This window comes from Biomphalaria glabrata, chromosome 12 (genome assembly GCF_947242115.1).
Source record: "Biomphalaria glabrata chromosome 12, xgBioGlab47.1, whole genome shotgun sequence".
In the NCBI taxonomy this organism is placed as follows: Eukaryota; Metazoa; Mollusca; class Gastropoda; family Planorbidae; genus Biomphalaria; species Biomphalaria glabrata.
Genome location: NC_074722.1, coordinates 14,835,615 through 14,859,758, shown reverse-complemented (window position 1 = coordinate 14,859,758; position 24,144 = coordinate 14,835,615). Strand labels below are relative to the sequence as shown.

The 24,144-nt window shown below is 39.2% G+C and overlaps 1 protein-coding gene across 6 annotated transcripts in view; it reads left to right on the top strand.

Annotated features, from left to right (window-relative positions):
- LOC106059156 (dynein axonemal heavy chain 10-like) overlaps positions 1-24,144 on the top strand; it is a 190,307-nt gene that overhangs the window by 73,813 nt on the left and 92,350 nt on the right. For all 6 annotated transcript variants that reach the window (XM_056006410.1, XM_056006409.1, XM_056006408.1 and 3 more), the window contains 18 exons: positions 1,059-1,289; positions 2,494-2,616; positions 2,815-2,966; positions 3,703-3,784; positions 4,893-5,122; positions 5,930-6,098; positions 6,296-6,396; positions 8,098-8,416; positions 10,583-10,735; positions 13,680-13,868; positions 14,379-14,525; positions 15,569-15,760; positions 16,416-16,534; positions 16,973-17,095; positions 17,704-17,875; positions 18,325-18,579; positions 23,355-23,559; positions 23,937-24,082. In XM_056006410.1, the coding sequence (XP_055862385.1) occupies positions 1,059-1,289; positions 2,494-2,616; positions 2,815-2,966; positions 3,703-3,784; positions 4,893-5,122; positions 5,930-6,098; positions 6,296-6,396; positions 8,098-8,416; positions 10,583-10,735; positions 13,680-13,868; positions 14,379-14,525; positions 15,569-15,760; positions 16,416-16,534; positions 16,973-17,095; positions 17,704-17,875; positions 18,325-18,579; positions 23,355-23,559; positions 23,937-24,082 (3,108 nt within the window). The remainder of the gene's footprint in view (positions 1-1,058; positions 1,290-2,493; positions 2,617-2,814; positions 2,967-3,702; positions 3,785-4,892; positions 5,123-5,929; positions 6,099-6,295; positions 6,397-8,097; positions 8,417-10,582; positions 10,736-13,679; positions 13,869-14,378; positions 14,526-15,568; positions 15,761-16,415; positions 16,535-16,972; positions 17,096-17,703; positions 17,876-18,324; positions 18,580-23,354; positions 23,560-23,936; positions 24,083-24,144) is intronic.

Sequence of the window (24,144 nt, the reverse complement as noted above, 5' to 3'; positions counted from 1 at the left end):
AGGGGGGTATTTAAGAAGAAAATCATCCTAAGTGGGCTTACATACACCGTACAAATGATAATTTACAGTATATGTGTTGTGACACGGTTACTGTGTGTGGTCAACCGTGACACACGGTCAAGTGTTGGGTATTGGAGAGTTAGGGGACTTGCGGGAAGTGACGAGTGTGTAAACAAGAAGAGAGGAAGTCATCTAGTGGAGTTGGTTATCTGTAGATAATGTTCGCCTTGTAAATATGTTCTGTTTGAATGCTGCACAATAAAAGGTAGTTTATACTTAAAAGGACTTGTTTCTTTACAATATGGTAAAGACTTTTGCATAATCCGTTGTATGTGCTTATATAATTACTGTATACATTTAGGGTTTTTACATGACTGCAGTAAAGGTGAATACCGACATTGTATTAGAGAGACTATTACACTTTACAGTTGTTAGCTTCACAGGGTTTAGGGACTAAACCTGCACCATAATAGTGTATTGGTTAACCAGTTCTATTTGCAAGAGCTTAGCCACGTCGATTGAATGGGCTTATTAGTAGCTTATTAGACATTACTCATCAACTACTTATGAAAGGAGTCTGGCGGGAACTTCATGAGCTACCAATACTGAACTCTTTTTGACTAACAAAATATATAGCTATTTGGCTATGTGACTATTTGACTATTTGGAGTTCAAGCTATTTGGCTATTTAGCTATATGGCTTTTTTTAAAAATAAAAATTGTCAATTTTATCACTGTCGATGTAGTCATTTGACTTGTTTCTTGTAACTATGCTAGGGCTCGTGGTGGCTGAATGGTTAAGTGTTTGGCCTCCGTTCCGAGCAGTCTTGGTTTCGAATCTCGGTGAAGACTGGGATTTTGAATTTCGGTATTTAACTCTAATGGGTACCTAACATCAGTTGGGGAAAGTAAAGGCTATTGGTCATTGTGCTGACCACATGATACCCTCATTCACCGTCGGCTATAGAAACAGATTATCTGTACATCATCTGCCCTATAGATCAGAAGGTCAAAATGGATGCTAAGCAATATTATATACGAGACTATATACTCACCAGGGCATCAATGACGTGGAGGAAATGTGGAAGAAAGCCAAGTTCATTGTCATGCCCTTCATCAAGGGCAACAGGAAGGCAAACGTCCTTGGCCCCATCGATGAAATTTTGCAGAACCTGGACGACTGCAGCGTCAACCTCCAGAGCATGTCCGCGTCCAGGTTCATTGGGCCGTTCTTACATCAAGTGCAGTCCTGGGAGAAAGCTCTGTCCAAAATGTCGGAAGTCATTGACGTAAGTACTTTAGTCTGACATGAAGTAAAAGTAAGTAGTTACCTTAGTCTGACATGAAGTAATTAAAGTAAGTAGTTACCTTAGTCTAACATGAAATATATAACATGAGTAGTTACTTTAGTTTTGACAGGTTAGAAATAAAGTAATGAATAGCAGGAGTGAACAACGCGTTCTGTAGCACAAACCACTTACTTCAGAGCCAAACAAGGTTAAGAAAAACAAAGTAAATCCTAATAAGACCAGTAGCCATGTATGCAAGTCAGACCTGGACACTGACTAAGACATCTGATAATCTGCTCTGGACGGAAAATACGTAGAAACAATCGATGGTGCTATATAAGATTAAACTTGATGGAGGACCCGCGCTAATCAGGAGATAAACCAATGATATGAAGACTCACCTACAGTGAAGGAAATAAAAAAGAACAGACTACGTAGGGCAGCTCACCTCGAAGGAATGTCAGAGAACAGAGGGGCCGGAAATTTCGTTCTACAACAACTTAGAGTTCGGGCATGGAGAGGAAAAAGCTGAAGAGAGGTCTGAATGAATGGATGTGCTGAAACAGACTGCTGCCCTCCGTCCATTTTCTGCAGCGCCACTCGGATGGACATTTAGTCTTAGCATGTTGATCTCGTGAGTCAGTACATTTGAAATTATTGAAGTAATTAGTTACTTTAGTCTTGGCTTGTTGGTCTAATGAGACAGAAAGTCTGAAGTTATTGGAGCAATTAGTTACTTAAGTGGTTTCAAGAGACAGAATGTATGAAGTTACTTTAGTTTTGACATGAAAGTTTCACTTCACTATGTCTTAAGTCTACCAAGACCCCTTCAATTCATAATAATGGGCCATTCATTTTGAAAAAGGGATGCAACTTTCCAAAGTGGAAGCTTCCATAAAACTACTGTAAAATTTTAGAAAATATTTTTTCTTCATTGATGCTTTGATTCTTAAATAGAACTGTACTAGATTACAGTATTTACGAAGAGACTATAATAACAAAAAAATAATATATTACCGATAAAAGAAACACTGTAAAATCACAAATAACATATACTTTCAACATTCTCCAAAAAAATCAAAATCAAATTAATCAATTTATCACATTTTGTGATATATTTTCTTGAAATAGTTTTCTTGATATGTATTATGTGCTATATTGTATTTCTTATTGTTTAACATAAACATTATATATATATATACAGGTATGGCTCCAGGTACAGAGAAAGTGGATGTATCTTGAAGGTATATTTGGTGGCGGTGACATCAGTAAACAGCTACCCGAGCAAGCCAAGTTCTTTGACAAGATCGACAGACAGTTTAAAAAAGTAAACAGAACCTCTTTTAGCTACATAGAACTTCTTTGGTATCTTATAAAATGCAGACGTTACTTAAAATTAGAAGATGATTACATCCTACGCGTGTCCATTGGTCAATCTAGTTGTGTATTGAACAAACTCAGTAGACCTCATTCCTCCAGAACTTTGCTTGTCCAATGTTTAGATCTCGTTCTTTGTATCTTATAGATCATGGAGGGCACCAATGAGAACCCAAACATCAAGCATGCCACGCACGTAGAGGGACGTTATGATGAGCTAGTGGCCCTGTCATTGGGCCTGGAGAAATGTCAGAAGTCTCTGAACGATTACCTTGACTCCAAGAGGAACGCCTTCCCCAGGTACCACTAGCAATTCTTTTTAGCCAATCACTTTTTTTCTAGTATTGGTGAATTCAAGCATGTAGCTTACCAATAACATGACGTCACATGTGGACACGTCTGTTAGATGCCACTGCTCTATGAGTAACAAATAAATGTCTCATATGCTCAGAGCCTTTAGACATGTGTATGTCAAACGTCACATGTAAAACCCAAAATAACAAACATATTTATGCAAATGTTTAATACGTTAAATGTAGTCCTACTTTGTTTTAATTGTTCGTCTTTTCTTTGTTGTTGTTTGTAGCTGAAGAAGGCCACGTGGCCCAATCTTCCTTTGTTTTTACTTGTCCGGCAGTATGTATGTTTAAATTATTTAAAAAGCTCTGCATTCTATTTACTGTAGCATCACTAACGATTGAGGTTGATATGAAACTATCTAAAAGAAATATAACTTTCTAGCCTATTATTTTGGACAATCGTTAAATTGAACATGCTTTAGACCAACAATAGACCACAATTTGTCTTCTATTTAAAACAATCAGTAAATGACTAAGTTGTAAGTCAGTATTTTGTATAGTAACATTAATAACAGAACAAAACAAATGCAATAAAAATTCTAGAGAGTGTGAACGAACTGCTATGTAGATTCTACTTATTCTGAAACCAAACTAGACGGAATAGCAATGCTGTATAACATAGGTATAAGTATATAGGCCTACTGCCGGGTACTAAAGTCAAACTCATTTCTTTCCAGGTTTTTCTTTATCTCAGACGACGAACTTCTCAGTATCCTTGGGTCATCTGACCCGGAGTGTGTGCAGGAACACATAATTAAGGTAACCTAAGTGACAGCTTAAGAAATAGGCCTAGTCATGGTTACAGATACTTCACAATTAGAGCTAAAGTCATGGCTATTGACAAAATCGACATTAAATTCACATTGACATTTGCAAACTGATTTCTGTTGAGAAAGTTGAAGCAAAGTAAATACACATACACAGGTAAAGATTCAATAACAGAATACACACACACACACACACATACAGAGTAAAGACACAACTACACACATAAATGGCTATCAAAAATGTTACTGCACTGGACTTGCTTATAACGAAACTTGGGGCAATGCTATAGCTATAGAAACAAACACTTTGTTACCTTCACGGATACGTTCACGTGTATAGACACAGATAAATCTACAGTTATAGCAATAGACACATATGTTTGGTCCGTCACAAGAGCTAAGTCAGTGCCACTTACAGACACATTTGTCGTATGAAGAGACACATTCACTACTATAAACATTGGTCTCAGCCAGTGTCACAGCTACATATTGTTTTTACCTATTATTAAGCCTTACTACGATTCGTTCTCGTTTGTAGCTACGACCCAGTAACAGCTACAACTGAGTCACAACTACGGCTTAGTCACATTTACCACTCCGTCACAGCCACAGCTAAGTCTCAGCTAGGACCCAGTCACAGTTACGACCCAATCACTGCTACGATTAAGTGGCAGCTACGACCCAATCACTGCTGCAGCTAAGTCACAGCTAGGATCCAGTCACTGCTACAACTAAGTCACAACTACGACCCAGCCACAACTACAGCTTACTCACATAAACCACTCAGTCACAGCTATGATCCAATCACAACTACAGCCTCGTCACATAAACCCTCAATCACAGCTAGGACCCAGTCACAACTACAGCCTAGTCACATAACCCACTCAGTCACAGTTGTGACCCAGTCACAACTACAGCATAGTCACATAACCCACTTAGTCACAGCTAGGACCCAGTCACAACTACAGCATAGTCATATAAACCACTCAGTCACAGCTAGGACCAAGTCACAACTACAGCATAATCACATAAACCACTCAGTCACATCTCTGATCCAGAACTTGACTGTTGTACTCACCACTTGTTTGCTTGTCCCACAGATGTATGACAACATCGCTTCCTTGAGATTTATCAAGAGTCCCATCAACCCGAAGGAGCTGGTCGTGTCAGCCATGATCTCCGCTGAGAAAGAAGTCATGGACTTTAGGGCACACATCAGCACCAGCGATAGAGTGGAGGTCTGGATGACTTCGGTGCTGCTGGAGATGAGGCGCACCAACCGTCTGATTACCAAAGAGGCCATCTTCTACTACAGCTACAAGAAATCCAGGTACAGTTAACAAATACACCTACCCAGGAACAGTCATATTGTGGGCGGCTTCAAATAAAAAAGTCATAGTGGTGGAGGTTTGAAAAAAAAATCATAATGGGCAAGTGAGGTTTGTTTTATGGCAGTTATATCAATAATAATTAGATTCGAATCTGCAGGGCTAGCCTTGCGCATAGGCAAACTAGACCAGCCTAAGACCTCCGATTGGTGGGGGCCTCCTACAGGACTCACAACGATTTTTTTTAAAGATAAGAAATAACTAAACGTGTATCCAATGTAATTGCTGGAGTACACTAGACTGACCAGGTTTTCGAGAAATAGCGGAAGTATTATTTTTTGTTTTTATTTTGTTTATTTTTATATTTCATTTAGGGTCACCAAATTCACTTCGTCTAGGGCCTCCATTTATCTAAGGCCGTCCCTGGTATAGGAATAATTTATACGCTTGCGTAATAGTAAAGAAATATGACTTTTTGCTGGTTATTATCTTTAAATCGCACAAAGCGAAATGATTTTTTTTTCTCTACAAAGCAAGCTGCTGCAAAAACACTAAATTACACAGACGTTACACATACGTTACTTTTAAACAAATGTTGGATCCTACTCAAAACAAGAAAAAATAGTATGTAATGGATCGAGTATTTAATAGATCGAATATGTAATAGATCGAGTATTTAATAGATCGAGTATGTAATAGATCGTGTATTTAATAGATCGAGTATGTAATAGATCTAGTATATAATTAAAAGTTTTTATTGCTTCACTTAGTAAATGAAGATTTGTGGATCTGTTGTCTCCCCACCCCAGAGCCGACTGGATGTTGGACTATCAAGGGATGGTGTGTCTGGCAGCCAGCCAGGTGTGGTGGACCTGGGAAGTGGAGGACGTCTTCCGGAAGATTCGGACTGGGCTGAAGACGGCACTTAAGGACTTCGCCTCGAAGATGCACTCGCAGATTGACCAGCTCGTAGTGAAGGTAATAATGTTGTCCTCAAGCAATGCACGTGGGCAGTTATTGTAACTTCTTTAAAATGTCCGACTAATATCAATTGTATGTATACAAAGTGATATCTAAACAATATCGGAATGACATCTGAAAGAAACGAGGTAATTATGCAAGAGATTTGTTAATGATTTCGTCTGAAAACACTTTTGTTGTCTTGTTCTGCACAGATCCGCTCCCCACTGCCAAAGAATGACCGCAAGAAATACAACACAGCTTTAATCGTAGATGTCCACGCTAGGGACATAGTGGATGGTTTCGTCAGAGATAGGTCAGTCTTTTAGATCACTATGACTTAAAGCTACACATATAGGAGAATTAGTAAATCTAAATCAAGACAAAAAGAAAATCACAAGTGACAAAAGAGGATTTAAAAAGTGCACTTATTGTGCTATAGTATTGGCTTTGAGTGATTGAAAATGCAATAAAAATCTCATCATTGTTAACCCATCAAAGGAAGAGAGAGAGAGAGAGAGAGAAATTTAAACAAATGCAACCTTAAACGAACTTTGAATCTTTAGCGCTGAAAGAAATGGGTGACTGCATTAACATATGAAAGCAGAACTGAGGAATGTGGCCCGGTTCTGGGAATAACGCATAATCACGTAACCCTCCGTGGCCATGCGAGACCAACTTAATTCTAAACCTTATTTTGTGACCCGGATTGAGACCAATCGTTATAAAGATCTTAACACAACCTGTGACGTCTCAGTTCTAGGGCAGTTTCGACCAATAGCTCGTTGCCAAGTCACAGGTCTGACGTGACGATGTGACATGGCGACGAGCTATTGGTCTTCACTGCCTAAATGTTACCTTTGTCTCAACATATTATCTTTACTTCTCTTGATAAGCTTTGTACCGAAGTGTTTCTAGTAGATTCCATGTCTTCGTTATTCATCATGCACATAGTTATGTCTTGCGTTGTTTATTTGTTGTTATTTTGTTTTTATGTTGGTCACACAGATTTGGTGATAATTTTCATGGACGAACAAAAGAGTTCATTAAATACATCTTTCACATCTTGTGTTGTCTTTCCTGTACTTGAATTAGCAGTTATACCACTGGTTTCTTTATCATAGATGAAACATTGAGCAAGAACTCAATATGTGGCCATGACTTTTGTTTAGCACTCAACCTGAGTGCTGATTTTATTATTGAGACTCTTTACATACTTCTTTCTTCAACACAGTACATTGCGATGAGGATGATACATTCCTTGAATAGAACCCCTTAAGCTGGATGGCTGCCTAGTCGCTTAATTTTTGATATCACTTGTTGACCTTATTGTACCGCAAGAACAGGATAATTAAAATGAATGCGCCATACTAATGCGCTAAAATTGAAAAATAAATTTAAAAAACTGATACCTTGCTGGACACAAGTGTTTTATAGAACGCCAAGTTTTATTTCATGTTTTACTCAATGTGACCAAAACCGGCGGCCATCAAGCCATATGAAAATTCCTCCCAAATACGTTTCAGGATGTCCACTTCCACTGTGCTGATGGCAGCTGTTATTCGATCTTTCATGTCATTGATATTTACTGGCTACGGTGGAACAAAATGTTTATCTTTAACTTAAACCCACACGAAAAAAATTTCACACAGTGACAATGGCATTTGTTTTCGTCAACTCAAGCACACAAAACGTCATTTCTATAAAGACAATGAAACTGATAACTGGAAATAGACAACCAGTTAAATAAGGATAACTCCTGTCTAAAAGGATAAGTCATGCCTAAAAGGATCACTCATTCAGTTATTTAAATGCTTTCGAAATGAATAAATGCATGATGATTTTGGTGCGTTCTTTTTTATCACCCTGTTTATAGTAAGAGTAATCATATGTTTAACTCTCTCCAGCCCACAGTTTGCTCTGATATTAACAATCTTATAACACTGTTAACCCTTTCATGCTCACTGTGTGCTCTGTTAACAATCTTATAACACTGTTAACCCTCTCGTGCCTACAGTATTATGGATGAGAAAGAGTTTGAGTGGGAGTCCCAGCTTCGCTTCTACTGGGTCCGGGAGCCGGACGAGCTGTACATCCGGCAGTGCACGGGCTCCTTCCTGTACGGCTACGAGTACATGGGCCTCAACGGGCGCCTGGTCATCACGCCCCTGACGGACCGGATCTACCTCACACTCACCCAGGCTTTGTCCATGAACCTGGGAGGCGCCCCCGCTGGTCCCGCCGGGACGGGGAAGACGGAGACTACCAAAGATCTGGCCAAAGCGTTGGGGCTACTATGTGTAGTGACCAACTGTGGCGAGGGAATGGATTATAAGGTAAGGAGCGGTAGGTGTCGTAGAGTTAACTTTTATTTTGAAAGTTATAAGGTAAGGAACTAGCGGTAGGTGTCATAGAGTTAACGTTTATAAAGATTGGTGGCATGCATATCATAGAGTTATGTTCTCTGTGCTATCTCGAGTTTTAGTAGGCTGTTTTCAAGCTAAAATGTAACACATAGTAACATGGCTTGTTAGGTAAGTTCATAGTGCTTCACGCTTATAACGCCAATGTCTCCGTACTGTCCATTTGTCTATTGGCTTCTATTGCTCATCCAAAAAAAAGAATTGAATGTTTAGCTGTCGGTTTATTTGAACATTAAATATGAATTGATTTTTTGTTTGTTTGTTTGTTTTTGTGTGTTTTTTGTACAGGTTACTTTTCCTAGTTTTTTATAAGAGGGAGGTTGCTTGTAATTTTATATATCTTTGTTAACAATGCTCTTTGTACTTACTATTAGAATGAATATTCGTGTGATGTATATCTGGCGTCTAGGTTGCCAGGAAAGCGTAAACAGGAAGTTTGTTTACATTCTAGTAGCGTCCAGTTTCTACACAGAAGAATAATTTAATTAAAGGTGGATAATTCGTTTCCGGAAAAGAGTATTCTTGAACTTTCGGTTTTAAGAACGCTTTAGATAGGAAACGAAAAAATTCGTTGGTTCAGTGAAGCTTCAACCTTCATGCAGTTTCATTACTCTGAATTTAGTGTTGAGTTTGGAGTATGACGTGTATTACTGCTTGGTATAGAGTGTTGTGTCAGGCTCCTTTGACTTGGCTCATGGTGCACTTTAAAAAAAACTATAACTTGGATCACTCTAGCTGTAGCTGTAGCTGTAGCTGACATAATGTAACGTCCTTTTGATTGTAATATTGCAGCCTGGCTTCGTCTTGTGTAGATACTTACTCACTTGTGGGTGCGTGGAGTGGCACTACAAATTGTTATCACTGAAAATACCCATGAATGAGCAGCACAATCATTAAGACACGTTAAAACTCAAATACACTATCTCATATCCGTGTTCTGTCCACTAATCTCCAAAAGTAGCTGCCTGAATCACTGAGTTCATTTAAGTCAAAAACTAACACATTCAGAACCGTCACGTGTATACTGTTTACATTCAGACCTGGGGATATCTGTGGCATTTTACGTCTCGAGAGACGATCTTTTCCCTTTGCAATTTCTTGTGTGACTGAAGAGGCCAATCCTTGATACACAGCTGCGATCGCAGGTTGGGCATATATAATCCCCAGGCGCCGTTGCATTTTCACCCTTCTTTCTGCTTCTGTTTTGTATGACATCTGCAATCCGAGACCCTTCCTTTATGCTCTCTCTCCATGTGGATCTGTCCCAGTTGCCAGTGTCAATTTTGAAGAGCTTCATGTCGCGTTTGCATATATCCGTATAACGTAAAAGTGGGCGGCTCTCCTGCCTTCTATTAGATCGCCATACAGGATGTCCTGTGGAAGTCGACCTACTGGTATTCTACGAACGTGGCCAAGCCAGCCAAGGCGTCTGCTGCTGATAACAGATCGGATGTCCTGGCACCCTGCTCTTTGTAGCACTTCCTCATTGGTTATCTTATCTTGCCACCTTATTTTTAGGCATCGGAGATGGAAGACTTTCAGCTTTTTTTCCTGCCATGAGTAGGTTGACCATGTTTCACATCACATGTTTCACTTCCGTACAGCAAGGTGCTCGACACACAGGTCCGGTAGACTGGGGCTTTAGTACTGCTAGTCAGCAATATGTTGTTCAGACTCTTTTCTGCAATCGTGACATGGTGGCCATTGCCTTGGCTATCCTGTTGATAATGTCTTTATCCAGTAGAGTGTTGGGGATATAAACAAAGCGATACAACTCTTACATACCAACCTTTAAACAAAGAAGTACTATATTCACTCTCACCTTACCCAGACAAGTGTGTGTTCAATCTTTCATCGATTTCTACTTCAGGTTAAAATGTTTTGTTTCGTCAAGAGGAATTATGTTATTTCTTTAGCTAAGTAATTATCTCCAGCAAGCATATGGATATTAGGTCATCAGATTTAACATTTGAATATACCTAGACGTATTAACCTGGAATGGCTAAAATTGCATCTATAAGCAGAGGTAGGCCTACTTAATTTAAGAAAGTCAAATTCCATTATTGTATTTTTTCCCAGGCGTTTGGGAAAATCCTGTCCGGCTTATGTCAGTGCGGTGCCTGGGGCTGTATGGACGAGTTTAACAGAATCGACATCTCTGTCTTGTCTGTCATCTCCACGCAGCTACAGCTGATCAAACAGGCCCTGGTGATGAAGCTGACCCACTTTCAGGTAGTACAAGATTGTAACGTTGTTTAAGTCATTAAAAGTCATGTAGAAGTCAGATCGAAGTCTTTATTTAAAAAATGATTGATAGCATTTGAGCACATTATTAGATAAGTAATTAGGCCATAGTCGTACAATTTTAATCCATAATAATAACAAGACTATTCTTTGAGTTTAATATTAATGAGTAAAGTATTTCACGTGGATACCAGACCTAGCTGCGACCTACATAGTTTGCCACATCCAGATATAATCGTTGTCTATCAGTACACAGTTTAAGTATTGCCTGTCCTCTGAAGTACAGTGTTTTTAGTTTACATGTTTCAATGGGCTATGTTTTTACCCGTTTATCTTCTCTTGCGCCATAAAGTTTTTAAAAAATTCGTTTTTCCTTATATTTTATATGCATTTTCATAGCTATTATTAAATTGAAGACTCAACGTTAAGCTGTAAATCCCAATGTAAAACACTGCAAGTGAAAACGTCACATAAACACTACTTTCTCTGTTAAATTGTTTTCCAAGAAAGGATGCTCCTTTTTTAGGCTCTGAACTGGGTAAATCCGCTAGGTGAATGTTTGACACTGTTAAAAAAAATATTTTAGATAAAAACATAATTCTTTCTCAATTAATTTCAGCGATTCACTACGGTTCTAGTTGAGACTAAATCAAAGATCACATACCTATCAATATATATATATATGCTGTCTAAAACTTAACTAAATCTTGATTATTAGTGTTCAAATTAAAAAAAAATTGTTTCCCAGAGTTCTTTAATGATTAGAAATTAAAATAACGCAATAGGGTTAATGGTCTTAAAATGTATTAATACTGTTTTTATTAGAGCTTACTTTCATAGAATTAGATTTACTAGATTCACCGCCTGGTTGGGTCTCTTTTAGCGGCATTGATCATTTCATTGATAGAAATGCAAGTATATAAGTATATTCTTTCGTAACTTTAATTTTTTTTTTATTTATAAAAAAAATTACGTGTGACATATATATATATATATATCTATATTATAAAGTAGAATGTGAGGGGTATGTATGTATGTATGTTACTTATAGACATCAAAACCGCTTGACCAATCTTGATAAAACTAGGCAGGAATGTTCCTTGGGTACCAACTTAGACCTTAGTGAATGTATTGTAGCCCTAAAACAAATGTAAGACCCTCAAAAAAAATAAAGTTGTCCGACTCTATTACAGCTATAGTATTTTATGGATCTAGGCCATGTCTACAATGTTGACATGAGAAAAGATAGAAAGGATTTAGACCTAGATCTAATTTTAAGAAATACACTTTGCGCAGGTAGTTTTTTACTTTGACACATGAAAATACAAAAGAAGATCCATTGATTTCATTATATAATAAAATTAACCTTCAATTTTGTGTTTCAAAAGCATTTTTTACATAAATTAGTTCCTGATATCTGTGACTACAGATTTCCTGACGAACATTCTTTCATTAGACAATTCCGTAATGAATCGCGTACTAAATATTAATTCGTTTAATTGTTTACTTTATAATCCCATCCCTAGATCTAAAACTCAATTCAACTCTAAGACTCTAAGATGATAGAACTTCTCTTCGCACAGATAGTTTTATACTTTAATACATTAACATATTAATTAAAGTCCATTCATTTCATATTTTGATCAAATAAACATTCAAATTTGGTTTTCTAAAGCTACATTCGTTTACGAAAGCTGCGAAGCCGAGTTGAGATAGGCCTAGATGTATATTCATTCATGAATCGCGTACTAAATATAATTTCGTTTAATTGTTCACTTTATAATCCCATTCATTTAACAAAGCTATCGCTCTTTTCGTTTTTAATAGATAAGAATGTATCGACTTCGGGTAAACCCGTTTTCGCAAACCTAATTTTATTTTCGTAGCGAAAGAGAAATAACGTGAAAGGATCATTAGCTAAGTTTAACATACATATAAATCCAATCCACTAGATTATTCAAAAGCATTTTTTACATAAATTAGTTCCTGATATCTACAGATTTCCTGGCGAACATTCTTTCATTAGACATTACCAAATGGCTACACATTAACACATCTCTCTACTGAGTCTATTCTTAGGTCTAGGTCTAAAACTCTTATTGAACTCTAAGATGATAAAACTTCTTTTCGCAAAGATAGTTTTATGCTTTAACACATAAACATACTAATTATTGTCCATTCATTTGATATTTTAATCAAATTAACATTCAAATTTGTTTTTCTAAAGCATTTTTAATACATTCGTTCGCTGTTCGCTAAAGCTGCGTAGCCGTGTTGAGATAGGCCTATATTCATTCATGAAAAAAAGTTCACGCATGCGCAGCACAGAACTCTAGATTAGTGTAGATTTAGATCTACGTCTACCTCAAGATCTACTTTATACTTTATACACATGAACATACAAAATTTAGTCTATTCATCTCAAATTTTAATCAAATATATGTAGGCCTACAAGCAAATGTTTTAATTTGAAAAAAAAATGGATTTAATTAAGCCTATTAGCTATTTTGATTTGATAGCTTCATTCACACTATTTTTACATTGACACATTCGCTTTACTTATTACATTATTATTTCGTTTAATTGTTTACAAAACACTCTCAGTGACTATATCGACAGTAATGCGCAAATAAAGACCCGCGGGTCGCGGGTAAAATATGTCTAGTATATATATATATATACATTAGTAGAAATATAGCACATTGATGAAATCGGACAAATCCTATAGTCCTCAATTTAGATACTTTTTCTAAGTTAATTTCTTCGACACATTATATATAAAATATACAACGATTAACATTAGATTCAGATTATTATATTCTTTTTTCTTTAGAAAATCAGAGTTTAAAATGGGAGCTTTAAATTTTAAACCGATAACATTTGACACAATTTTAACTACTAATTAACCAAATGTCGCTATCCTGTCGGTCAGTTTGAGGGTGCTGAGATACCACTGGACCACAGGGTTGGTATATTTATTACCATGAACCCCGGATACGCCGGACGAACGGAGCTCCCAGAATCTGTGAAAGCACTGTTCCGGCCAGTAGTGGTCATCGTACCTGACCTCCAACAGATTTGTGAGATCATGTTGTTTTCAGAAGGTTTTCTGTTGGCCAAAGTAAGTAGTACAGTTGATATTTTATTTCTACCTATTAGAGCCTCTACCTCTATTAATATTTCATTGGTTTAATTAATAGCACTGCTGAAGCTACTTAAATGTGTATTTATATCTTTCTGTTGTATAGTTAGGGGGAGATTAAATTCAATGTAACTCTTTGTTTTCGGAACTAACCTCGGGCTATGTGTTGGCCCTAAATATAGAATTGCTTGTGAGGGCGGTTGCGGAAGGAAACTACAAGACCCTCCGAGACACATTCTTAAAAAGTTGTATTTTAAATGTCAAACGTGTTACTTTTGGTTTAGACTTTTAAATTGCCTTATAATGACTTCCATTTCTAGAATTAGGTTTACAGTAACTTAACATTTCAACAATGTATCAGACATAGTAAGGTTCAATTTGACTTTGTATCTTGATATCTTCGGGTCTTATCACTCAAAAGCATGTTTATGTTTTACTTAATGTTGAATGTTTCCTGTTTCTACTTCATCGTTCTATTCCACTGACCAGATATTGGCCAAGAAAATGACCGTCTTGTACAAACTGTCTAGGGAGCAGCTGTCCAAACAGTTTCACTACGACTTCGGCCTCAGGGCTTTGAAATCTGTCCTGGTCATGGCCGGGGAACTTAAGAGAAATGCTCAGGAGCTGGACGAGGTCAGTGCGGCTCCTTTCCAATGAAATAAAGAAGTAAACGCTGATTAGATCATTGTCACTAGAATAAAGAAGTAAACGCTGATTAGATCATTGTCACTAGAATAAAGAAGTAAACGCTGATTAGATCATTGTCACTAGAATAAAGAAGTAAACGCTGATTAGATCATTGTCACTAGAATTGTGATGTAGGGATAGGATGACATGCCCATCAGAAACGTTTTTAAAGTATTGCCGAACTGGATTCTTATCTTTCGTAACATTGTTAGCGTCAGGTGTAAATATTTTTATAGCAACATTTAAAGTTATCATTTGTAAAATTAAGGTTCTCGTTAGCAAACGTTTAGCTGTTACTAGTAACTGTCATCGTGTTTGTAACATTGGAATAAGCGTAATCAATGTGTGCATAGTTATGGTCCATCATTAGCTACATTGTTGTCAACATCATTCACATCCCTCGTAGCACCATAGTCATCACTCACAACATCTATCGCAATCAGCATCACTGTCATCAATGGTGACTTGGTGACATCCTTGTCATCGCTCGCAACATCATCGTGGTCACTATCAACACCATTGCCCTTAGCTCGTGGCATCATTGTCATCACGCATGACACCGTTGTCATCAGACGTAACATCACTGTCATAACATGACGTTGGATGGCTGCCTGGTCGTGCGGTTTGCGCGCTGGACTGTCGTTCGAATTTATCGATGGTCGAGGGTTCAAATCCTGCCCGCTCCCATCCCTCGTCGTCCTGCGGGAGGTTTGGACTAGGAAGTAAACTATCTTCAACTCTGAAGGAACATACGAAACATGTAAAACAAACATTTTTGTTTTCAACACGCGTGACATCATTGTCATCATTTGTGAAATCATTATCATTGCTCGTGACATCATTGCCATCCCTTGTAACATCATTGCCATCACTCGTAACATCTTTTTCATCACTCACTACATCATAGCCATCCCCTACATCAAAATCGCCACCCCTTGTTACACTATTGGTGTACTTGTAACATGCTTGCCATGACCTTGACCCTGTAGGATGTTGTCCTCATGAGGGCGCTGAGAGACATGAACTTACCAAAGTTCGTTTTTGAAGATGTCCCGCTCTTCCTCGGTCTGATCTCTGATCTGTTCCCGGGACTCAACTGTCCGAGGGTACGGTATCCGGACTTTAATGACGCTGTAGAGCAGTCCTTGGCTGAAAATGGGTTCATCGTGATCCCAGTTCAGGTCAGTCATAAAGTTAACAATGTACATATTTACCAGTCTCTGTTGTACTGGTCATTTTCAGGTTTGGACAGATTCCTGATAAGTGAGATTATTATTAAATTATTAAATGCGAAAATACAAAAGGCTTCCTTGTTGCTGTTTTTGTTTTCTACAGTAATGGGACAGATGGAATAAAATGTTTTACGTGTTTTTTGACTAACAAACTAAATTTTCTTTGATCATAGCAACTTGTTCTCATTAAATGTGTTGAGTTCAATTTTACAATTTAAATGGTTACATCTTTCAGTGCTACAGCATGCTCTGTGCGCTCTGGTCGAATAATTTTTGTGGGGCTGTGGACCTGTGGGCTGTGGGTCTGTGGGCTGCTGTGGGGTAGCGTCTGTGCTGCCTTTGGTTGCTCAGCAAACACAACTTAGCAAAGCGGTTTTTCCCACTCAGCCCGATATTCTGGCTTGCCCATTCTAGTGTCTCTTTTAAAGATGTTCAGTTATTTTTGACTCAAAAGAAGCTTGCTATTCATTTTTAAATTACAAGAAACAAGAAACGAAATCCATCTCAAACTAATTAGATGTAACCGAATCTGTACAATCTTGTTCTGTTTTACATGTAAAAAGAGTTTCAATCGGAAGAAAGACTATTTCTGTCCATTGACCAGGTTGATAAAATTGTACAGCTCTACGAGACCATGATGACCCGACACTGTACGATGTTGGTGGGGCCGACTGGAGGAGGCAAGTCAGTGGTCCTCAATGCGTTGGTCCATGCACAGACCAGGTCAGCTCTGTTCACATCTCTTTAGTCAACGGGTTTGTAGAAAACATAAGCAGTAGAAAATGATTGTAATGTCGCCGGCCATGGCGAATGAGTCCAAAGATGGACTGCAACAGACCAAGGCGAACCACCTATTTGCTAGGGAAATAACCCATTAGAATAATTGCACGTGCGATTTTATTTTCCTTAGCATGCAAATTTGATATTGTAATTAATTAATCAATTCCGTTAAAGGTGAACCCCAGGGTGGCGGAACTTTTGCACTGCCCACAATCAGGTCCTATCAACCATGAATATTATTTGACAGTCATCTTCGCATATAGTATTAGAATCAATGATAATACTATTAACAGTATAATACTAGAGACAAAATAGAAGTATGAGATCTAGAAATTCAACGTGTCAAAATACTACCCTTTCATTATTGTCTGTAATCTCAAGACTTGGAACTCCTACCAAAGTGTACATTATCAACCCCAAAGAAAGACCGGTCATCGAGCTTTATGGCGTCCTTGACCCAGTTAGCAGAGACTGGACGGATGGGCTGCTTTCAAACATTTTCAGGTAACAACTTAGTGGTCTTCTAGAAATAGTGTCTGACTGAAACTCACCTGTAAAGCTCAGCTCGAATCGGGACTCGAACTTGAGGCCCCTTGAAACGTAACAAAACGGTTTATATTATCCAGCCATTCATCACATATTCTCAGTATGTCATAGATTAATCATTCATTTTTAAACACATGTGAAACATGCAGCTTACTGTCTGTGTTGTGTTTTTCCATTGGTGAAAGTAATATGATCCTCGTTTCGCCTTTGGTGTCGCGATGGCTTATTTGTTAAGCGCTCGGCTTCCGAACCTGGGGTCCTGGGTTTGAATCTCGGTGAAGACTGGGATTTTGAATTTTTAGAGCGCCCCTGAGTCCACTCAATTCTAAAGGGTACCTGATTTTAGTTGGGGAAAGTTAAGGCGGTTGGACCGTGTGCTGGCAACATAACACCCTGTTCGTTAACCGTTGGCCACAGAAACAGATGACCTTAACATCATTTGCCCCATAGTTCGAAAGGTCTGAAAGGGAAACTTTACTTTAGTTTTTTAGTTCCGCCTCTGATGCCCACGGGTGTAGTTGAGCCAACAAAAGATTGCTCCAATGTTCCAATGTCTATGTCCCCAGGGAGATCAACAAGCCGACTGATCGTAAAGAGTTGCGCTACATCGTGTACGATGGTGACGTGGACGCCCTGTGGGTGGAGAATATGAATTCTGTCATGGATGACAACAAGCTGCTGACTTTGTCTAACGGAGAGCGAATCCGTCTGCAGAACTACTGCGCCATGCTGTTTGAGGTGGGTACAAGACTCGGCGGCGTGCAGGAGGTTTGTGGTGCTGCATATGCTTAACACGCTTCTGTGTATGCTTTTGTGTGTAAATAAACTTGTTTAAATAACATATGTATGTACCAAAATACTAGAGTAGATTTATTTATGTATTGGATAGATATAGTATTATAATTAGGTAGAATTAGTGAAATACTTCGGTAGCTTTATTGAAATAATTGGGTAGATTCGTGGTAAAACAATGGGTAGAGTTAATAAAACAATTGGATAGATTTAGTGTAATAATTGAGATTTTTCTAAATATTTGATTGATTTAGTCAAACGCTTAAATTTTACAGGGCTGGCTATAGTTTAAAACAGTTAGACCTACAAGTAACTAAACATTTCTAGTGATCACTGCAATGGTTAAGTAGCATGGAAACTATCTAGAAACACAAAGTTTGTCTTCCTGTCTCTAGGTCTTTGACCTGCAGTACGCCTCACCAGCAACAATTTCCCGGTGCGGGATGGTCTTCGTGGACCCCAAAAACCTGGGCTACTTTCCCTTCTGGGAGCGATGGCGCCGCACCAGGCCCCAAGCTCAAGGGAAAATCTTTGAATCTCTCTACAAGAAGTATGTACCGCTTCTGGTGGATCTTGTGGTGGAAGGTCTCCAGGACAACCAGCCGGTGGAGAGATTGAGGACCATCTTGCCGCTGACAAATCTGAATATGGTCAGTAGTCAACGTATTAGAAACATAGTCAATAACATTTTGGTACGTCTCCATATAGCGATTACTAAACAGTTAGTATCTCTGTATTTAGCGATACTGAAACATTTAGTATGTCTGTATTTAGAGATTCTATAACATTGAGTATGTCTGTTACTTTTGGTATGTCTGTATTTAGCAATTCTATAACATTTGGTATGTCTGTATTTAGCTATTCTATAACATTTGGTATGTCTGTAACAATTGGTATGTCTGTATTTAGCTATTCTATAACATTTAGTATGTCTGTAACATTTGATATGTCTGTATTTAGCGGTATGTCTGTATGTACCTAATTTAATTTTAAGATGATAATATTTTGAAAATTTGTAGCGGCCAAACCCGAGTTTTCCTGTGTGGCCAATAAAGCCAGCGATTTCCCCCCAAAACTGTCATTAGTTCTATGTAAATCGTTAGATCCGTGTAGTCCTACCAAGACATGTTCTATGTTGTACACACGAAGAGTGTGTGAGCTAATAAAAAGTCTAAAAAAAAAAAAACAACTAGTAAGACTATGAACAATGTACACGTGTAATTAGTTTCTGAGACACAGAGGTGTCTGCCCCAAAGGCAGACCACGAGTACGGTGGCTTGATAACGTAGAGGCAGATCTACAGCGTCTAAAAGTCTGGGCGTAGAGACGTAAAGCCCAGAACAGATCCGACTGGAGAGATGGGCTAAACCAGGGCGATATAGCGCTACTGGGATGGATGGGAGGTCTTATTTGAAGTAGTTCTCTGGTTATTTGGTCGTTTTGTGTTAACGTTTAATTGCTACATATTGAGATAAACTTTATTTACCTGCCCAATGGACCTCCATTACCTTTAGGCGACTTTAAACAATAAAATAAAATATGGAATGAATTTTGATTCCATTAAAACATGGTTGCAGGGCCGGCCTTAGGTAATGGGAGGCCCTAGGCGTAGAAAATAGGGTGGTCCCTAATGAAATAGAAAAACAAAAAATTAAGACCGAAAAATACGCAATGAATTATAAACCTTCCTACATCTCTATCTAAATCCAAAAATAAGTTAAATTCATATATCGTCGTTAGAACGAGTGTACTTTATGGACAATTCAAGATCAACAGACCAGAAATGACGTTTCAACATTTCACCAACAAGATAGAAACATTGGTCTTCTAACATCTGTAGTCTAACAAGTAGATCTAAACAATGGTCTTCTAACATCTGTAGTCTAACAAGTAGATCTAAACAATGGTCTTCTAACAGATGTAGTCTAACAAGTAGATCTAAACAATGGTCTTCTAACAGATGTAGTCTAACAAGTAGATCTAAACAATGGTCTTCTAACAGATGTAGTCTAACAAGTAGATCTAAACAATGGTCTTCTAACAGATGTAGTCTAACAAGTAGATCTAAACAATGGTCTTCTAACAGATGTAGTCTTACAAGTAGATCTGTATGGCTCCTTTTGTCTCGAAAGGCAATGGATGCGCCCAAATGAGTTACTGGTTTTGGCTTAATCTTGAGACGGGGCAGAATCTGGTGTGGCTAATCAAGCCAATTCTAGAACGGCAGACTTTGCCACAATTCGTACATGTGTATGCCTCTGATTTAGGGCTAGCAGACAGGGCAGCTTTCTTTTTATCCCTCTTGATTAAAGCCGCTTCAATTCTTTTGTTCTCAGCAAGGGTTGTCCCAGCACGCACAGTCTGTCTCCATGCACTCCGGTTTTTGGCTATGTTTTCCCACATACTTTCGCTGATGCCTGAGGCTCTCATGTCTCGCTTGCAGACATCTCTATATGTTAGTCTTGGGCGGCCCTTGGGTCTGACTCCTTCCACAAGCTCAGCATATAAGATATCTTTCGGGATTCTGCCATCTGGCATGCGGGTGACATGTCCGAGCCAGCGTAATCTTCTTTGTGTCAGGAGAGCATACATGCTGTTCATATTGGCCAATCTTAAAACTTCCTGATTGGAGACATGGTCCCTCCAAGAGATGCCCATTATGCGTCTCAGGCAGCGCAAGTGGAAACTATTCAATCTGTGCTCTTGGTACATGTATGTTGACCAGCTCTCACTGCCATAAAGGAGAGTGCTCACAACACAGGCGTTGTAGACTAGGATTTTGGTCGCTGTGGTCTATTTACCATTTTCACAGACGCGCTTGGAGAGTTTTGCCAATGCTGTGGTAGCTTTTCCTATCCTTTTTGTCAGCTCGATGTCTAAGTCTAGGTTACTGACAATTGTTGAACCCAAGTAGGTAAATTCCTGCACCACTGAAAGGGTGTGGTTCCCAATTTGTATTATAGGTATTTCTGCGACGTCTTGTGCCAGGATTTCGGTCTTGGAGAGACTTATAGTAAGGCTAAACTCTTGACAAGCAGCTGCTAAGGCGTTCACTAGCTTCTGTAGACCTCCTTGTGAGTGAGATACGAGTGCCGCGTCATCGGCAAACAGCAGCTCCCTTATCAAGATACGACGCCTTTTCGTTTTGGCTTTAAGACGTGCCAGGTTAAAGAGCCTTCCATCGGATCTGCTATGAATGTATATTCCGTCTTCCAGGGATTTAAAAGCACTGGATAGTACGACTGAGAAGAAGATGCCAAATAGTGTAGGGGCCAGTACACATCCTTGTTTGACACCGCTCTTAATGGAGAATGGCCTGGAGGAAGAACTTTCAAACTGAACGGTGCCCTGCATATTTTCGTGAAAAGCTGACACTAGTTTTCTTAACTTATTTGGGCAGCCGATTCTCTCTAGTACAGCAAACAGACCGCTTCTGCTAACAAGGTCAAAGGCCTTGGTCAAATCAATAAATGCTATGAAGAGGGGCTGATTTTGTTCTCTGCTCTTCTCCTGTAGCTGCCGAAGAGAGAAAATCATATCTGTTGTAGATCTACCTGCCCTAAAGCCACACTGCGACTCTGGATAAACACGATCTGCCAGGATCTATAATCGCTTTAGTAATACTCTAGCAAAAGCCTTTCCGACTATGCTAAGCAGTGAGATGCCTCTGTAATTGTTACAATCAGAGCGGTCGCCTTTATTTTTATAAATTGTAACAATGTTGGAGTCTTTCAATTCCTGGGGGACCATTCCTTGTTCCCAGCACAAGCTTAGCAGTTCATGGAGTAGTTTGATTAGGGCATGTTTTCCAGCCTGAATGACTTCAGCAGGAATGCCATCTCCTCCGGGTGTTTTCCCATGTGCAAGCATGTTAATGGCAATGCTCAGCTCCTTTACTGAGGGCGTTTCGTCTAATTCCGTCAAAACTGGAAGTGATAGGAAGTTGGAAACAGCATTTGGTGAGATGGCGTTTTCAATCTGGTAGAGTTCTGCATAGTGTTCAACCCATCGTTCCATTTGCAGCGCACGATCGCTGATGATTGAGCCATCTTTTGACTTGAGCGGAGCACACTTGCTGGTGTGAGGTCCAAAGGCTTTTCTCATGCCCTCATATAGTCCTCTTATGTTACCACAGTCGGCACAAGATTGAATATCTTCGCATAGCTCCTGCCAGTATTTGTTAGCACATTGTCTCGCTACTCTTTGGGCATTGTTACGTGCAGCTCTGAGCCTTTTTAAGTTGCTTGGGGTGGGATCGTTCTTGTAGATTAGCATGGCTGCTCTCTTGTTCGTAGTGGCAGTTTCCATTTCTGGTAGACTAGCTTCAAACCAGTCTTCGCTTTTCTTGGTTTTGTTTCCAAAGACCAGTGATGATGTTTGGTAGATTGTATCACGCATAAACGTCCAGCTTTTTTCTACCTCAGTCACAGAGAAGTTTTTAAAAGCTTCCTCTAATTTGTTCTCAAATTCAGTGCAAAGATCAGGATTTTTTGTGCTAGTAGTATTCAGGCGTGATTTTCTTTTTCCCTGTGATGTGTGGATCTTAGTTGGCAGCAGTCTTGTCCGGCAGGACACTAAAGTATGATCAGTATCACAATCCGCGCTTTGGTAGCTACGTGTCAGCAGTATATTTCCAATGTCCTTTTTTCGTGTCAGTATCATATCCAGCTGGTGCCAGTGCCCAGACCTAGGGTGCCTCCATGAGACGCAGTGCTGTGGTTTTGTTCTGAAGTATGTGTTGGTAATGCAGAGCTTATGGTATGTGCAGAATTCAAGCAGTCTTTGTCCGTTCTCATTCAAGTAGATCTAAACATTCGGGAATACACCTTGATTCAGATTAGATAATTAGAGCTAGGCTAGTAGATGGAGAGCCATGTCAATCGGCTATGTTTGTGATTTGATCCAATTATAGCTAGGCTAGTAGATGGAGAGCCATGTCAATCGGCTATGTTTGGGATTTGATCCAACTAGAGCTAGGCTAGTAGATGTAGAGCCATGTCATTCGGCTATGTTTGGGATTTGATCCATGTTTCGCTTTTTTTTTCTCTAAAAAACTTTTTTTGTTAGAGGCCCCCACCAATCAGAGGCCCCCACCAATCGGAGGCCCCCACCAATTGGATGCCCTAGGGCTAGGCGACTGCCTAGTTTGCCTCCCTGATGGTTGAGTCTTGAATCGTGTTTCAATAAATTTAGTCAAATCCAGTTAATTGGGCCACTGTTCAGTCAGACCAGCCGGTTACTCCCACCAAATTGTAAAGTACTGAAGCGAATCCTTTTATACAGTCAAATATCTGGTTAATCGGACAAGCAAGTTATTAAAACCAAAAGTGATTGCGCCCGGATGCGGCCTAAATGGACCGGATAGACTGTATTTGACCCCACGACCACACGATGACTTCCAGTGAGTTAATTGTTTCTTTCCTAGATCCAACAATTGACCGTGATGCTGACTGCCACCCTGGAGGATGTCGATTACTCCTCCACTGAGTTGGAAGCTGTCATGATCCAGTCCATGGTGTGGTCCCTGGGCGCCGCCCTAATAGAGGACAGTAGGGTACGATTTGACACCTTCGTCAAGTACCTGGCCAGCATGAGCGTTATTTACGACGCAAACAAACTAGCGGAAGCAGGTACTTTACATGTGTTTGTGTGTCCTGTGTCCGGTAGCGAAACCAGGTACATTAATTGTGTGTGTCCTGTGTCCAGTAGCAAGACCAGGCACGTTACTTTTACTAGTATGTGCCCTGTGTCTTAGCGTCTAATGCTTGGTCCTTTGTTTCTTGGGCTATTTGAGACGCATGCCATTGGTAGCGTTTTAGCCTATAGGTATTGGAGTGATTATATCCATTACCACTTCCGGCAATAAGAACCTTACGGAACTATCGATAAACTACAGCAAAATAATATCTGTTTACTTAATAAATGTACATGTATAATTATATGAATGAAAAGATGAGTGCTTACTTCATCTTCATACTGTAGAGCTGACATATATTTTTGGTCACAGGTGAACTGCCAGGTAACGGGACTTTATTCGACTACCACTTTGACCAGGGGAAGAAGAAATGGATCCCTTGGTCCAAACGTGTGCCAGCTTACACCCACATTCCTGAACAGAAGTTTTATGACATTCTGGTGCCTACAGTGGAAACGGTTTGTACTTAATTGTTTAGTTTGATATCGAATTGGGGAAATTATTTAGAGATGTGGCTGTA